Source organism: Canis lupus, chromosome 28 (genome assembly GCF_003254725.2).
Source record: "Canis lupus dingo isolate Sandy chromosome 28, ASM325472v2, whole genome shotgun sequence".
Taxonomy (NCBI): Eukaryota; Metazoa; Chordata; class Mammalia; order Carnivora; family Canidae; genus Canis; species Canis lupus.
This window is the reverse complement of record NC_064270.1, coordinates 36,268,463-36,282,393: the sequence shown is the minus strand read 5'-3', so window position 1 is coordinate 36,282,393 and position 13,931 is coordinate 36,268,463. Positions and strand designations below refer to the sequence as shown.

Here is a 13,931-nt window from a genome sequence, read left to right as displayed (position 1 = left end):
ACCCCTGCTGACTGCTGGGTAAGACTGAGTGTGGGTCATCACTGTCACACACCCTCTTCTTAGAACATGGGCTCTTCCTCAGGAACTCCTAAGGGTTCCTCCAAGTCCATCAGGAAAGGGGCACCTAATCCTCCCTTCTATCTCCAGGAGATCCCAGCGTGTGGCCCATAGAGATCATGGAAAGGTCTTAAATTGAAAGCTGCTTACCTACTTCTCTGGACAGCTGCCTCCCTAGTTAGGGATGGTAGGGATGAAAACCTAGAAGCAATTCACAGTCCCCTTTGGTACCTCCTGGACACCACTGAGATCAGTAGCGTGAGTATCAGTATTACAAAAAAGTCTAGGAGGGATCCCTGGGTGGCGCAGCGGTTTGGCGCCTGCCTTTGGCCCAGGGCACGATCCTGGAGACCCGGGATCGAATCCCACGTCGGGCTCCCTGCATGGAGCCTGCTTCTCCCTCTGCCTGTGTCTCTGCCTCTCTGTCTCTCTCTCTCTGTGTGACTATCATGAATAAATAAATAAAATCTTTAAAAAAAAAAAAAAAAAAAAAAAAGTCTAGGAGAACCAGCTGTGGCACCAAACCAAGGCACCAAATCATAGCTTCCATGCCAGTGCTGGGATCTAGAACCACATCTTACGCCTCTGCAGGACATCTTCTGCAATTGCAAATGCATGGTAAAGTTGAGAATTAAACAAGAATCTTCTCACTCATTGCACAGTGGCCACACAGAAATATGTACTTGGTAACGTGCTGCCATCATGATTACCACTATGGGCATCACGCCTGAGAGGAGAACTTTCCCAAAGGCATCTGGGGACCACATGGTCTGAGAGAAGACACCCCACTCCACACGCTCTGGTCTACCTTCTTCTAGAACACCTTACAATCTCTCCACATTCCAAGCACCATCCAAAATTGTATGAGTTCCTCCTTGTCCTCCTCAACCCAGTTTCCCAGCAGGGGATGACCCAAGTCAACACTATGTTAGGGTTAGACTTCTAACCCTAGAACTATCTCCTCAGTTCACCACACACTGGAACCACACAGTTCCCCACACTGGACACTGCATTACCAGTGCCCATCACTTACTCCCTAAAACCCAACAATGCCATCATTTCACCCCCACCTCCGTACTCCAGCCCATTCCAATAGGGGTCATCTTAAGAGGATGGCACCAAACCTGATTCAACTTCAAGCCACACATCATCCATCCCACCTCAGAGTCCCACAGCATTTCACAACATGAGAGTGGTCCAAGGACACCCAGGTAACACCACAAGAAGTCAGGAACACCAGCCCCTAGGGGTGATCCTGGAGATACCTCACATCTTACTCCATGGGGCCCAGTCTCCACCCACCTGTACAAAGGTGTTAAGATTACAGAAAAGCACATGATAAGGTAGACAAATCCACTATGGCAGAAAAATGGAAAAGTCCACTGCAAATAAAGCCAACTTACAAGGAAAATATCTTATTTCCTAATTCATACATGTGATCGTCCAAACCTAAGTGAGACATACCTTAAAAAGGAAAAATCTGAACATAACACATGCTGAAACTCTGAAGTATAAAGTAGGCTGTTTTACTGGATGGGAAAATAGTAAGGCAGCCACTGTCCCACTTCTGTGCTACCCATCTGTGATTTCACCTAAAACCGCATCCTTTACTGAGGCCAGCCACAAAAACCAAACAGTTCCAGTGCTACCTATGTTCCTGCCCTGCTGCCTGAACAGACACATGTGTCACCTTCCTCGTCCCCTTCCCAGGATATGTAGGGAGAACTGTGGTCCCACAAGGAGGACCAGTGTAGCTAGTCTAGTTACCAGTGAAAACTCTTTAACTGGATGGTTTGTTCCTGGATTTGAAAAAAAAAAAAATCTTTCTGGAAATGCCATCAACCAAACTTAGTGACATGGTAACGTACACTAGAAATGAAAAGAATTAAGAGGGATCTATGTGTGCATCTTTTGTCGAAAAAAACCGAACTTAAGAATAATGGTAGGGAGGGAGAGTTGGAAAACTCTGGGGGGTGGAGAAGAGCCTTATAATACAAAACTTGAAAAACTGTCTAAATTATTATTACAACGTTCTTGGAAAAAAAGAAATCACAAATGTCATTGCAAGCCTCAGTCATATCTGTAGAAAGGAAACATGAACTATATATCAGAGTAGACAGTAAAATAGCTGGGTTGGAGCACCTCAATTACTTTTTAAGGTCCTTCATAAAATTTTATTAACGGCATCTTAAATGTAAATACGTAGAACTAAACTGCCAGAAGAATAAAAGACTGAGAAGAAAATACATATCCTTTGCTAAAAGTAAATTATGAGTAAACTAGAATCAAATGTTTCTGTCTCCAAAATGTTCGTTTGCTGACACTTCAACTTTGATACTTGCTTCTAGAATCGTGGGGAAAAAATCAGCATATATTTTATATACCAGATTGTAAATAAATGCACATTAGCTGCATGCTACAAAGTAGTAAAATAAGTTTACTGTCAAAAGGCAGTTGGAAAGGGACCAGGTGGATTTTCAAGCATCAGACTAAGTGACATGCCTGAGAAAGATGCTGTCAGCCACATTCACACACCCAAGCGTACGTCACTGAGCACTTACAATGAGTTCGGAATCCCGCCCCATGGAAATGACGGTTCGGTTCACTGTCCGGAGAAGTTTCTCCATGATTATCTGGACATGCCTCTGAGTTGGCCCCTGGAGGAAGACACATCAGTGAAAACCAACACCTAAGACAATCATTAACATGCAAGTCCTGGTGGTTGTCACTGAATCCATTTACCCTGTAAAAAGTAAATCAATTATAACCCTTAACGAGATGAAGAATGGCCCTTGTCAAAGGCAAAAGCCTTCACAAAGAAAACACAAGGCATCTTATTAATTATAGTCCATTAATGATAATTTGTTATGTAATCACAGTAATTTAATTTAAGCAAACCTTAAAAATAAAACAAATTTGTTTAAACAATATAATGTTTATGATCCCTGATTAGCCCACCAATTAGTTTCCTAGAGACACTTGTCCATTTGTAAATGGAAAGCAGGCAGAGAGCAACCGTAGATTGTTCTGCATTTCAAGTCTGAATAACCTGGGGAATAATCGCTGGGAATACAATATATTTTTTTCAGGACAAATTCACAGCGCCACAGATTTTTCCAGCAGTAAAAACTTGCTCTTTTATTTTGAATGTGATGGGATTCTTGATTCTTCTTCATGAACTTGGAACTTGTTCAATATGTTCTCTAGATGCTCACACACTGGCCCGGGCAGGCACCACCTCCACCACGAGGATGGGCCCTACCACCACTTCACTCCCAAACTTCACCCCTTCATAGAAAGGGAAAGCCCTGCCATGGGGCCACGCGGACCGGCTGTTGGATTAAGGCTTCTAACACCTTTCAAAGGCAACTCCCCTGGAAGAGCCGATGCACCCAGCCACCTTTGCTAGGAAGTGATTTAATACAATCTCTTTCTTTGATGGTACTAACCAGGCTCTGAGAGACTGTGCCCATGCGGGAAGGAAGTGGGAAGGACAGGCATGGGCGTGTTGACTGGGAAGGTATCCAGAGACCATGCAGGGCAGAGCAAAGAGTAAGTCCTATTGACCTTAAAAACCTGGCCCATGTGTTTTCTGCTGGAGGTACAGGTAGATGGACAAGGATCTGTACGCCGTTCCAGACACACCTGGAGAATCAGTGAGTTCACGCATGTTTGCACATGTGCACAAGTGTGGACAAATGTGTATGAGGGGCATATGGGGATGGGAAGCCATAAGGTCAGATGTTCCATATGCACTTATAACAACTTCTGATTAAGAAAAAAGGTTAATGGACTCAACATAAAATTTACAATACAAAAGGAAATACCATTTAAAAGGAAAAAAAAGGGGCAGCCCCGGTGGCTCAGCGGTTTAGCGCCGCCTTCAGCCCAGGGTGTGATCCTGGAGACCTGGGATCGAGTCCCACATCAGGCTCCCTGCATGGAGCCTGCTTCTCCCTCTGCCTGTGTCTCTGCTTCTCTCTCTCTCTGTGTATTCTCATGAATAAATAAATAAAATCTTTAAAAGAAAAATTCATGTGACTTTAAAAAAAAATAAAATTAAATTAAATTAAATTAAAATAAATAAAATAAAATAAAATAAAATAAAATAAAATAAAATAAAATAAAATAAAATAAAATGAAAAAAAAGGGGTGCCTGCGTGGTTCAGTCACTGAGCATCTGCTTTTGGACAGACTGTGATACCAGGGTCCTAGAATCAAATTCCCCATCAGGCTCCTCGAAGGAAGCCTGCTTCTCCCTCTTCCTATGTCTCTGCCTCTCTCTCTGTGTCTCTTATGAATAAATTTAAAAAATATTTTTTAAAAGAGGAAAAGAAAAAGAAAAAGAAAAAAAAAAAAACTAGGTAAAAAAGCACAGAGGGAAATTGCCTGTGGGGAGAGGAACGTGGGAAAAGAGGAAGAGCCATTTTTCTCAAAACTCAGAAATACGAAAAACTTAAAACAAACAAAAAAACTGTGCATATTTTACTTTATATTAAAATAAGAATTGAGAGCACCTGGGTGGTTCAGTCAGTTAAGAGTCTGCTTTCAGCTCAGATCATGATCTCAGAGACCTGGGATCGAGTCCTGCATCTGGCTCTGCACTCAGCAGGGAGTCAATCTACTTCTCCCTCCCCCTCTGCTGCTCCCCACGCCACTCTTATGTGCATGCTTGCTTGCTCTCTCTCTCTCTCAAGCTCGCTCACACTCGAATAAATAAAATTTTTAAAAAATAAAGTAAAATAAGCATTGACAATAAAAATAAAGTAAAATAAGCATTGACAATAAAGAATGTAGATAATTAGCCTCCATTTGTTTACTTTTAATTCTGGTCATCAAAGTGATTTTTCTGACCTTAAGGACCAAAATCTGTCCCAGGGAGGCATTCACTTGAGAAGGCACAGGAAAAACTTACAGATTTTTAACTTGGAAGAATAGACATTTTAGTATTAGAATGATACTTTATACATAAATAAAAAACAGTTTAAGGGTACCACTCAGCAGAGAGAGAGAGAGGCGCTAACCTTTAAAATTAAGATCATTCCTTTTGAATCCAATGCACCTCTGTGCAGTGAGGCGGGGGCTCTTGTGGATCATAAGGGGACCACCACCACCCCCCGCCGGGCCCGCAGAGGCAGCCTGAGCAAACACAGCCCTCACTCACCACATCCTTCCTGTACAGAACCTCCAGGATGTTGCTGAGCAGCTGGCAACAGGCCTCCAGGTCTTCCTGTCTCTCTAGATGGTACTTGAGCTGATCCGTCATCATGGGAAGCAGGATCTCTCTGCAGTCTGCAGGGGACATGGGGCTGCCAGTCAGCAGGAGACCCACCAAGACACAACTCTACTTGCTAGAAGCTTGTGTTCTTAGCACTTTACCTTGTTTTCAAGCATGTTACATTTACTTTCCTCCAAATGTGAAACTGACAGCTGGAGGGGGTCAGAAGGCTGGATGTGCGGAAATCACTTATCCTGCTCTGTGAATTCGTTATACACAAGCACACATCTAGGTGTGTTTCTCCTTGCAAATACAATATACAATGATAATCCACAGACATGCATCAGCACTCTGCACACAGAGTATGCACGTAGATATAAACACAAATGTACATGTTGGGGGCTTTTGACTAGTTTTGTGTGCTGAATTATAAATTCGATTTATAGCTTTAAAAGAAACACTAGTTATAACAAAAAGTATTTTAATTGCAGCTACTCTTGTTTTTCCACAGGAGGACCAAAGCATGGCTTCCTTCTATTTCCATATGCCTAGTAAAGGTTTCTGAGCTCAAGCCAAGTCATAACCAACTCAATTCCCCACTTGCACGGCCATTGTGAACAGCTCATGTTAGCTCTCCGATTGCTCATCCCTAATGTGCCATGTGCTCATGGACACATGGCATTAGCTACTCACAGGTTTGCGGTACAATGTACTCCTACAAGGTTAAGTAACAAAGACCTGGGCCTAGTTAGATGCTCAGGACAAGGTACTTGCTCTTATGACGTAACACAAATCCAAGTGAGGAGCCACAGCCTCTCTGGCTTCTCAGACCCCTATCCTAATTACTGCACAGGCGTGTAAAGGAGGGAGCCGTGGTGAACAAGCACTGAGCCAGGAGAGGAGAGTCAGGAAGGCCTCCTTCACCTGCTAGCAAGAGGAATCACAATTTTGCACATGGGGCAGGCAGTGAAAGAACGGAAAATCTGTACACAAAATCAGGCAGGCAGGAACCTATGGCACATTCGAGAGGCACACGCACTGCTGCAGGGGGTGGGGGCAAGGCGAGGGGCAGGATAAAAGGCAATACAGGCATTTGGATACCAGCATGAACATGGTGGCTGAGGTTGTAGGAAGCTGAGAAATCAGACATGCTGATGGGGGAGAGATGTGATCAGACTGAAAGGCTAGAGACCCTCTGGGATGGTGCATGGGGATGGCAGTGGGGACAGGAGGCAGAGAAACCAGTTAGCTCCAGTGATCGTCCAGGTGAGAAAAAGCAAAGGCCTGACTTCGTGTGCAATGGTGAGTTTGAAAGAGGCCTTGAACAGGCAATACCAGAGGCAGGTGGATGGACACGGCGCTTGAGGCTGGAAGGTGGCAGAAAAGGGAGAATCAAACCCAATGCCCAGCATCCTAAGAGCCAAGGAGCCATGTGATGCTACCCACAGAAAGGAAATGAGAAAAACAAGTGTATTTTAAACAGGAGGAGAAAAGGATCCGGATTGTTTTGGACACGATGAGTTTTGAGTTGTTGGCTGGACGCCCAAGTAGCCCCCTCTACTAGGCAAATGGAAGAAGGGTTCTACACATTATTTCTGGCTTAGAAAAACAGATTAAAGAATCATCAGCCTCAAGGCAGTAATGAAAGCCAAAAGGACCATCAAAAGGAATGTGAAAAATAAGAAGAAAGCTTGTGACCATCAGAATGTAGGTACTAGAACAGGAGATGCATGGGACAGAAAGGTGGAGGGATCAGGGATGTGGAGGCAGAGACAAGTGACGTTACCCAAATAAGGGAGGACAGTGGACAACATGGCCAAACATGGCAGCGAGAATGGATGAAACAGAACAGGTTTGGGATGTGGTAGTTAGAGGCACACAGGCTCCATGAGGCGGCTTCCAGGAGTGGCTGAGTGAGCAGGGGTGAAAAATGGATATAAGGGACATAGACGTAGCCCCCGGGAGCATGGCCGTGTAACGGGGCGGGGGTGGGGACTGGAGTGTAAGGACCAAAGAACTACCAGGTTTTTGTTTGTTTTTTAGATAGGAGCAGAGAAAAGAATGTTCAGAAAATTAAAGAGCAATAAGGAAACAAACACAAAGGAGACTAAAGACAAAAATGCAATTACTAATGGTCTCTTCCAGTTGGGAAATCCCATTTGACTCCAGTATCATCCTCCCTCTAACATGAACTATCTGTTCTTACCACCATAGTTCTGCTGGCAAAACCGGCCCAGCCACCGCTGCTCCCTTTAAAATGCAGAGCACGAGAGAGAAGACGGCAGAGCTCTGAAACATTAGATATACTTAGCTTGTTTTTAGATTTTACATTTTAGGGCTTACGTTAATGACACATAAAAGCATGTTTTGCACTAATGTTTCCTGAATTTTTTTTAATGTAGGAAAAAATGGAGCATGCAACATTGAAATGGTTCTTGCAGGCATGCTGATACCCACTTAGTTAGAAGACTTCCCCAAGGACCACACAGTAATAAAGGTCCAGGACTGCAGGTGGGAGCCACAAGGATGCTGAAATAGCACAAACCCTTCTGTTCCACCTACTTCCAGGGAACCACATATGGGAAGCTCATACCAAGGCTTTTTCAAACCCCTTTTGACTTATCCTCCGAAAAAGACTAATAGCAATTCCATTTTTCCAGAAAGAGTTTTGTTCAGTGATTCAATGATTTTACTTCTGACCATTAGAATAGCTAATATTTAATGCATGAGGTGCTGACATGCTGTGCATCTTCTGGATGGAGGCCAGGCTCACCTTATGGCTTAATATCAGGAATTAACAGTGGTCAGGGAGGGAGACACAGAACACATGAAGAGGTCCTATCCTATGGAGATCATGGCCCTCCATGTCTGTGTTTATGGATGTCAAGTGCCCTCATGTGATTCCCTTACCTACTCAGCCAACCCTCCCTGTGATGCCAATGGATGAAGTCAGATTCCCATGGAGAGCATCTCCCCAAATACCACATCCCCATAAACTCACAAGGGAAGTGCTCCAAAGAGCCGAGACCTGCCGTCGGTGTAGGAGCATGAAGAACCAAAACATTCCAAGGGAAATGCCACAAGAAAATTACCCATGGCAGCGAAGCCAGCCTGAAAATGCATCAGTTCCAAATGCTGACCCACCAAACACATGAATCCTACAAGCACCCCAAGCCCAGTGTCTTTTCTACAGAAACCCAATGCTCACAAATGACATTTGCCCTCAGTAGCTCTTGACATGCTAACCTGAACCACAAGACCACATCCAGCATAAAGACTACACAGCAACCTCCTAGAATCCAACAGGCTGGGAAGATCTCCTGGCAATCCTGTTCGGGTCCAATCATGCCTGCGTCCATCCTCACAGCCTTTGGCAGGACATCTCCAGGATGACGGTCTTCAATCCCTTCTGCTGAAACACATCACCCAGCTTGACAACCCTCACCTGGAGGGCAAGCCTGTTCACTGGGTCACCCCTGCTCACTGGGTCATCCCTATCACTGCCACCATCTTGGAGGTAGGTCAGATTTCCAAGACATCTAGATCAGAGGGAGAAGTTGGGGCTATGAAGCCCTGGACCCTAACAATACGATAAAGGAAAACAAATGTCGCTGGGCAAAACAAGCATAAGAGGAACCCAACAGAGGTAGAAGGCCAGTCCGGGTTGGGAGGAGGAGTGTGTCTGTGAACAGTCTTAGAAAATCAGAGGAACACAGTTCTGGACTCAGAGATAGCAGACATGTCCCTCCAGACTCTGGGACCCAGATGCCCTGGCCAAAATCGATCTCTTGCCACCCCATTTATCTGTCATCCTGGACAGGCAGTTGTTGACTTCACCGTTCCCAGAGGTAATTGAGTGTGTTAGTGTCATTTGTCAGAATTACTCCAGGGTGAAGAAGTGACAGCTGCCCTGTTCATCTTCGGCAGGAGATGCTGTCAGCCATCTTCAGCTACCTGGCGGGAACGCCCACCTTCTCCCCAAACCAGGGGTCCGTGTGTTAGCTGCACTTGTTTGTTATCCAGCTTCTCTTGATAAGAAATGACAAAACTTTTTGGAAACTTCATTACCATTTTGTCACACAGAAAGACATTTCATTGCCTTAGCTCCCCCCAAGAACACAAAAATACGTCCTGATGGACCCGCAACCTCAAGTTGGACGTTTCCGGTATCCAGGAGAACCGTAGCTCATCTATCCTTCGTCACCCTCCCCACCCAAGGCTGGTAACGGTAAAGTGGGGAATGGGGAGTAGCACACTTCCTTGGAAGGAGGATAGAAGGAGTCAATGCTGGCAGAAGGACTTTATGAAAGCAGCCCGACACTCCAATGTAAAGGACCACCACCTCCCAGCCCCAGAGCAGAGCTCCAGAGACAGGCTGCCAAGGTGCCTAGGCTTTCCTCAGACCTCGCTGACCTCACCAGGCATCTCATGCAGGCTCCCAAGAACAGAGGGTCACAGGGCAGCAGCACGCTTCAGAAACACGGCCCCAGGTCCCAGGAAGAAAGGCAATGCTCCAGAGACCTTGAGAGGCCAGGAGGACCAAAGCTGGAGGCAAAGCAATCAGCACATCTTGTTGGTGACCTGTGATCTGCAGGCCCCAACATGGCCCTGAGACAGATCTGCACGCAGAAGGGCCCCAGATGCCTGGTGCATGGACCACCATCCATGATGACTGGTTCTACGGTCCTTGCTGGGATGCAATCTCCATGAGAGCAGAGGTCTTGCTCCCATTCAAGGAGAGGAGCTCCCACATGTAAACTAAGACCTGACTGTGTGTGCATGTGAGCTCCTCCTAGCAGGACAGCTGTCACACATAGGACTTGTTCGTGGTCTATAAACCACAGCGCGTGGCTCCTGTGTGGTGGTAAGGAGGGACCTGGTCCAAGCCACCCTGTCCTGTCCTAGGAAGACATCAGAGGGAAGACAGCATCATAACAAGTTCTCTCTCCCTTTTCACAGGACAGTGTCCAAAGCAGTTGGACAGGAGTGTGCAGGGATGCACGCGCACATGCAGACTCATATACAAGAGCTGGTGTGGGTCACGTGCAATTCCAGGTGCACAGTATGGAGTGACAGATGTGCAGCGGGAAGCCAGTCTGCCTCCCAGTGCTGCCCAAGCTGTTTAACCGCCCCCGCCAGGGCACAAGTGACACAAGTTCCCCAACGTCATCTCTCAAAGACCGTCACTTACTCCACATTTCAGTGACTTCCAACTTCTTCAAGAAGTCATGGAGCACAAGGTCTAGTGACACCCAGGTCTCTCAAATTTTACCATCAAGTTGAAACAAAAAACGTAGAGCACAGAAGAAAGTATACCACACACACTCGCACCACAAACACACACGACTCACTACACAGCTCACCATACACATCACATACATACACTACACAACACATACTTACACACTACATGCACACACACCAAACACACATTCATACCTGCAATGCAGAATTTTAAAGCATCAAATGCCATCTCTGGCAGCTGAGAAAGAAGAATCTCCTGTCATATTCTGAATGTCCCAGCTCAATGTCCTGAATACCCTTCGCCATGTACAGAGTGCCATTTCTCTACCATGATCGACGCCAATAGTCCAATTAAGAATTAAGTTCATGACAGATGGCCTGGGAAACCGAAAATCCCCCCCCCAAAACAAACAAACAAATAAACCTTTGCATTTTTAACAGAAAACTCATTTTAAATAAACTAGCCCCACATAACCACTTGGAAAATAGCTACAATAAATATCTGACTGAAGCCTAGGAACCTGGGTCAATCTTCAATCTTGAGAAAGATTTTACTCTCACGATGGTTCAGTTTACCCACCACATTAGGAAATGATGAAATCCACCCTGCTTACAATTTTCTTTGGATCTTGGGCAAGTTACCTATACTCTATAAGCCTTTATCTGCCAAATGGGGCTGTGTCTTTACCTTTGAGTTTCCCTGCAAGAATCAGATGATATAATTTGTGCATTCAATAAATGGGAGCTGCCAATAACAGTAATAGAAATAATATCATTATACAAAGTCAGCTTTTTCAACAGAGGTACATAAAGAGGAATGCCTCAGAGCTGCACTGCCCAACAGGGCAGCCAGTGAACACTTGAAGTAGAGCTGGTACCACTGAGGAACAGAATTTTCAAATTCAGTTAATTTTTAAGACATTAAAACATAAAAGTAAAAAAAAATTATACTTGCTTACTGGAAACACTGTAATGGAACAATTCAGGTATGCAAACTTACTTTTCAGTGGTAAATTTTATTAAATGTTCAAAATCCAGATTAAGTATGTATGATAAAAATTTAGATGTGCTGTTGGGTGTCAAAAATACACTGGATTTCAGAGACCCAGTATGGAAAAAAAAAAATGAATGGAAACCATGTCATTAGTAATATTTAGATTGAAGTTGTGTTGAGATATTTTAGATAAATCATTAAAATTAATTTCAGCAATTGCTTTGTCCTTTGTTTTTAATGTAGTCTCTAGAAAATTATAAAGTGTGCCTGTGGCTTACACTGTATTTGTGTTGGACAGCATGGTCTCAAAGTACACTAGGAAACAGATGTTAAAGACCTCCTGTGTGGTTTCTCATTTTAATGAACTGGTGTTCAGCCCTGGAAGGAGAATCAAGGCCACAGCAGATCTCTCCTATCAGATCTCTCTTCACATGGATGTGACCACCAGGCTTGTGAGCGCCGGGTTAGTGTGAGTCGAGGCAGAGACAGGACCCACAGGGAAGCCAGAACAGTTGTGCAAGGGAAGCTTGCACAGTTCTCCTGATTTTTCCCATTGTATGAGGGAAATGCAGGCAGCCCGGCACAGGCAGCCAGGAAGGGGCAGGCAGCCCAGGGGATCCAGATTCACACAAATGAGCTATGGGGATCAGAGGTCCCAGCCACCCTTCCACAAGCCCCTCTCCCAGTGTGATCCACTATGATTACAGACAGCAATAATTCGACATCTGTTCATGCTCAGCTGTGCAGGCTGAAGCCATGATGATTAATGCCCTGGTAATGGGCACAAAGTAAAAAATATTAATCTTTATAAAAGGTATTCAACAGGCATCATCAGCTTATAAATGTCCAAATAGAATATCCGTCTATAACCCCATTACAGCTCTACATTAAGGCAAGATGCAAATACGAGAATGAATTTGTCCATTTAAAACATTCGTTTTATGAACACTGAGTAATGTGCTGCTTAATTTTTAGTTTGGTCACATTAAACAAATGATCCATAAAGTGCATTTAATAACCTTGAGCCTGTTACAAAGAACTGAGATCCAGATTAACATTTTTAATGAGAATTAAACAGTAGGAGCTATATAAATGGGGGATGCTTGTTACTCATTTGTTATAGACACTCATCTTATTTTTCAACTATCTAAGAACTCTGTACCCACATGATTCAATTTGTTCGAATGATTTTCTCCCTCAAGTCTTCAAACAACAGAAATGCAGGAAATGTAGTCAGCACTGTAAGGGATCACAGGAGCCATGTACTTATGTCCAGATTGACAGATGGGGTACCAGGGATGTATGGGGATTGCGCCACTAAGCACCCAAGCCAGAATTAGGTGCCTGATTCTGAAGCCAGCACTCCTTAAAATAAATGACCCATGCATGCGACTACATGTGGTTCAGGTATCTTTACATGTCAAATGCAGATTACATTTTTCCAAGTATCATTTAAATGCAACAAGTCATACTCACTGGTAGTACCAGGAGAATCAATTCATATTGAGTAACCCTAAGTATGTCACTTTTCCTTTTTGATTTTCTTCTCCATTTTCTCTTTGTGAAATGAAGTAAAAACAACTGCCCTGCACCATGTTTCTATTTCTATTACCTGGTAACACCTTCATAAGTATTTTGGTCAGAAACTCCTCAGTGCCACTCAGCTGAGTGCTGAAATGATCAGAAATGAGATAATATGCATGTCAGCTTTGAGGTATGCAATGCCATAGAATTTTAATTGATAAGATGACATTGAAATTTAAAGAATCCATGGACACCTGGGTTGTGCAGTTGGCTGAGCGTCCAATTCTTGGTTTTGGCACAGGTCATCATCTTAGGGTTGTGGGAGCAAGCCCCACGCTGGGCTCTACACTCACGAAGCCTGCTTGGGATGCTCTTTCTACCTCTCTCTCTGCCCCTCTTGCACATGCTGTCTCTATTATCTCTCTCAAATAAATAAAACCTTAAAAAAAAGAAATTAAAAGAACCTTGGAAATTGGAAGGACACGACAGGATATATACTGTATGGCAATGTGAAAAGAAGCTGATCAAAGATATCTTCTAGATGAAGCCACTGGACCTAGTAAAATAGGTGTCATCTTTTTGGAAGAAGGGATGGGACAGCAAATATGTTGTATCCCCCAGTCTTGAAATGTTTAATAATTAAGTTAAACACTCATTAGTATTGTAGTAATAAAGACTTTTTCAGGGGATCCCTGGGTGGCTCAGTGGTTTAGCGCCTGCCTTTGGCCCAGGGCGTGATCCTGGAGACCCGGGATCGAGTCCCGCATTGGGCTCCCAGCGTGGAGCGTGCTTCTCCCTCTGCCTGTGTCTCTGCCTCTCTCTCTCTCTCTCTCTAGGTCTATCACGAATAAATAAATAAAATATTTTTTAAAAAAAGAATTTTTCAGAAGAAAG

The 13,931-nt window shown here is 44.2% G+C and overlaps 1 protein-coding gene across 2 annotated transcripts in view; it reads right to left on the bottom strand.

Annotated features, from left to right (window-relative positions):
- The window catches only part of DOCK1 (dedicator of cytokinesis 1), a 494,693-nt gene that overhangs the window by 299,436 nt on the left and 181,326 nt on the right, over positions 1 to 13,931 (bottom strand). For both annotated transcript variants that reach the window (XM_025467625.3, XM_025467626.3), the window contains exons 26-27: positions 5,222 to 5,349; positions 2,619 to 2,714 (exon numbers count right to left, since the gene is read on the bottom strand). In XM_025467625.3, the coding sequence (XP_025323410.1) occupies positions 2,619 to 2,714; positions 5,222 to 5,349 (224 nt within the window). The remainder of the gene's footprint in view (positions 1 to 2,618; positions 2,715 to 5,221; positions 5,350 to 13,931) is intronic.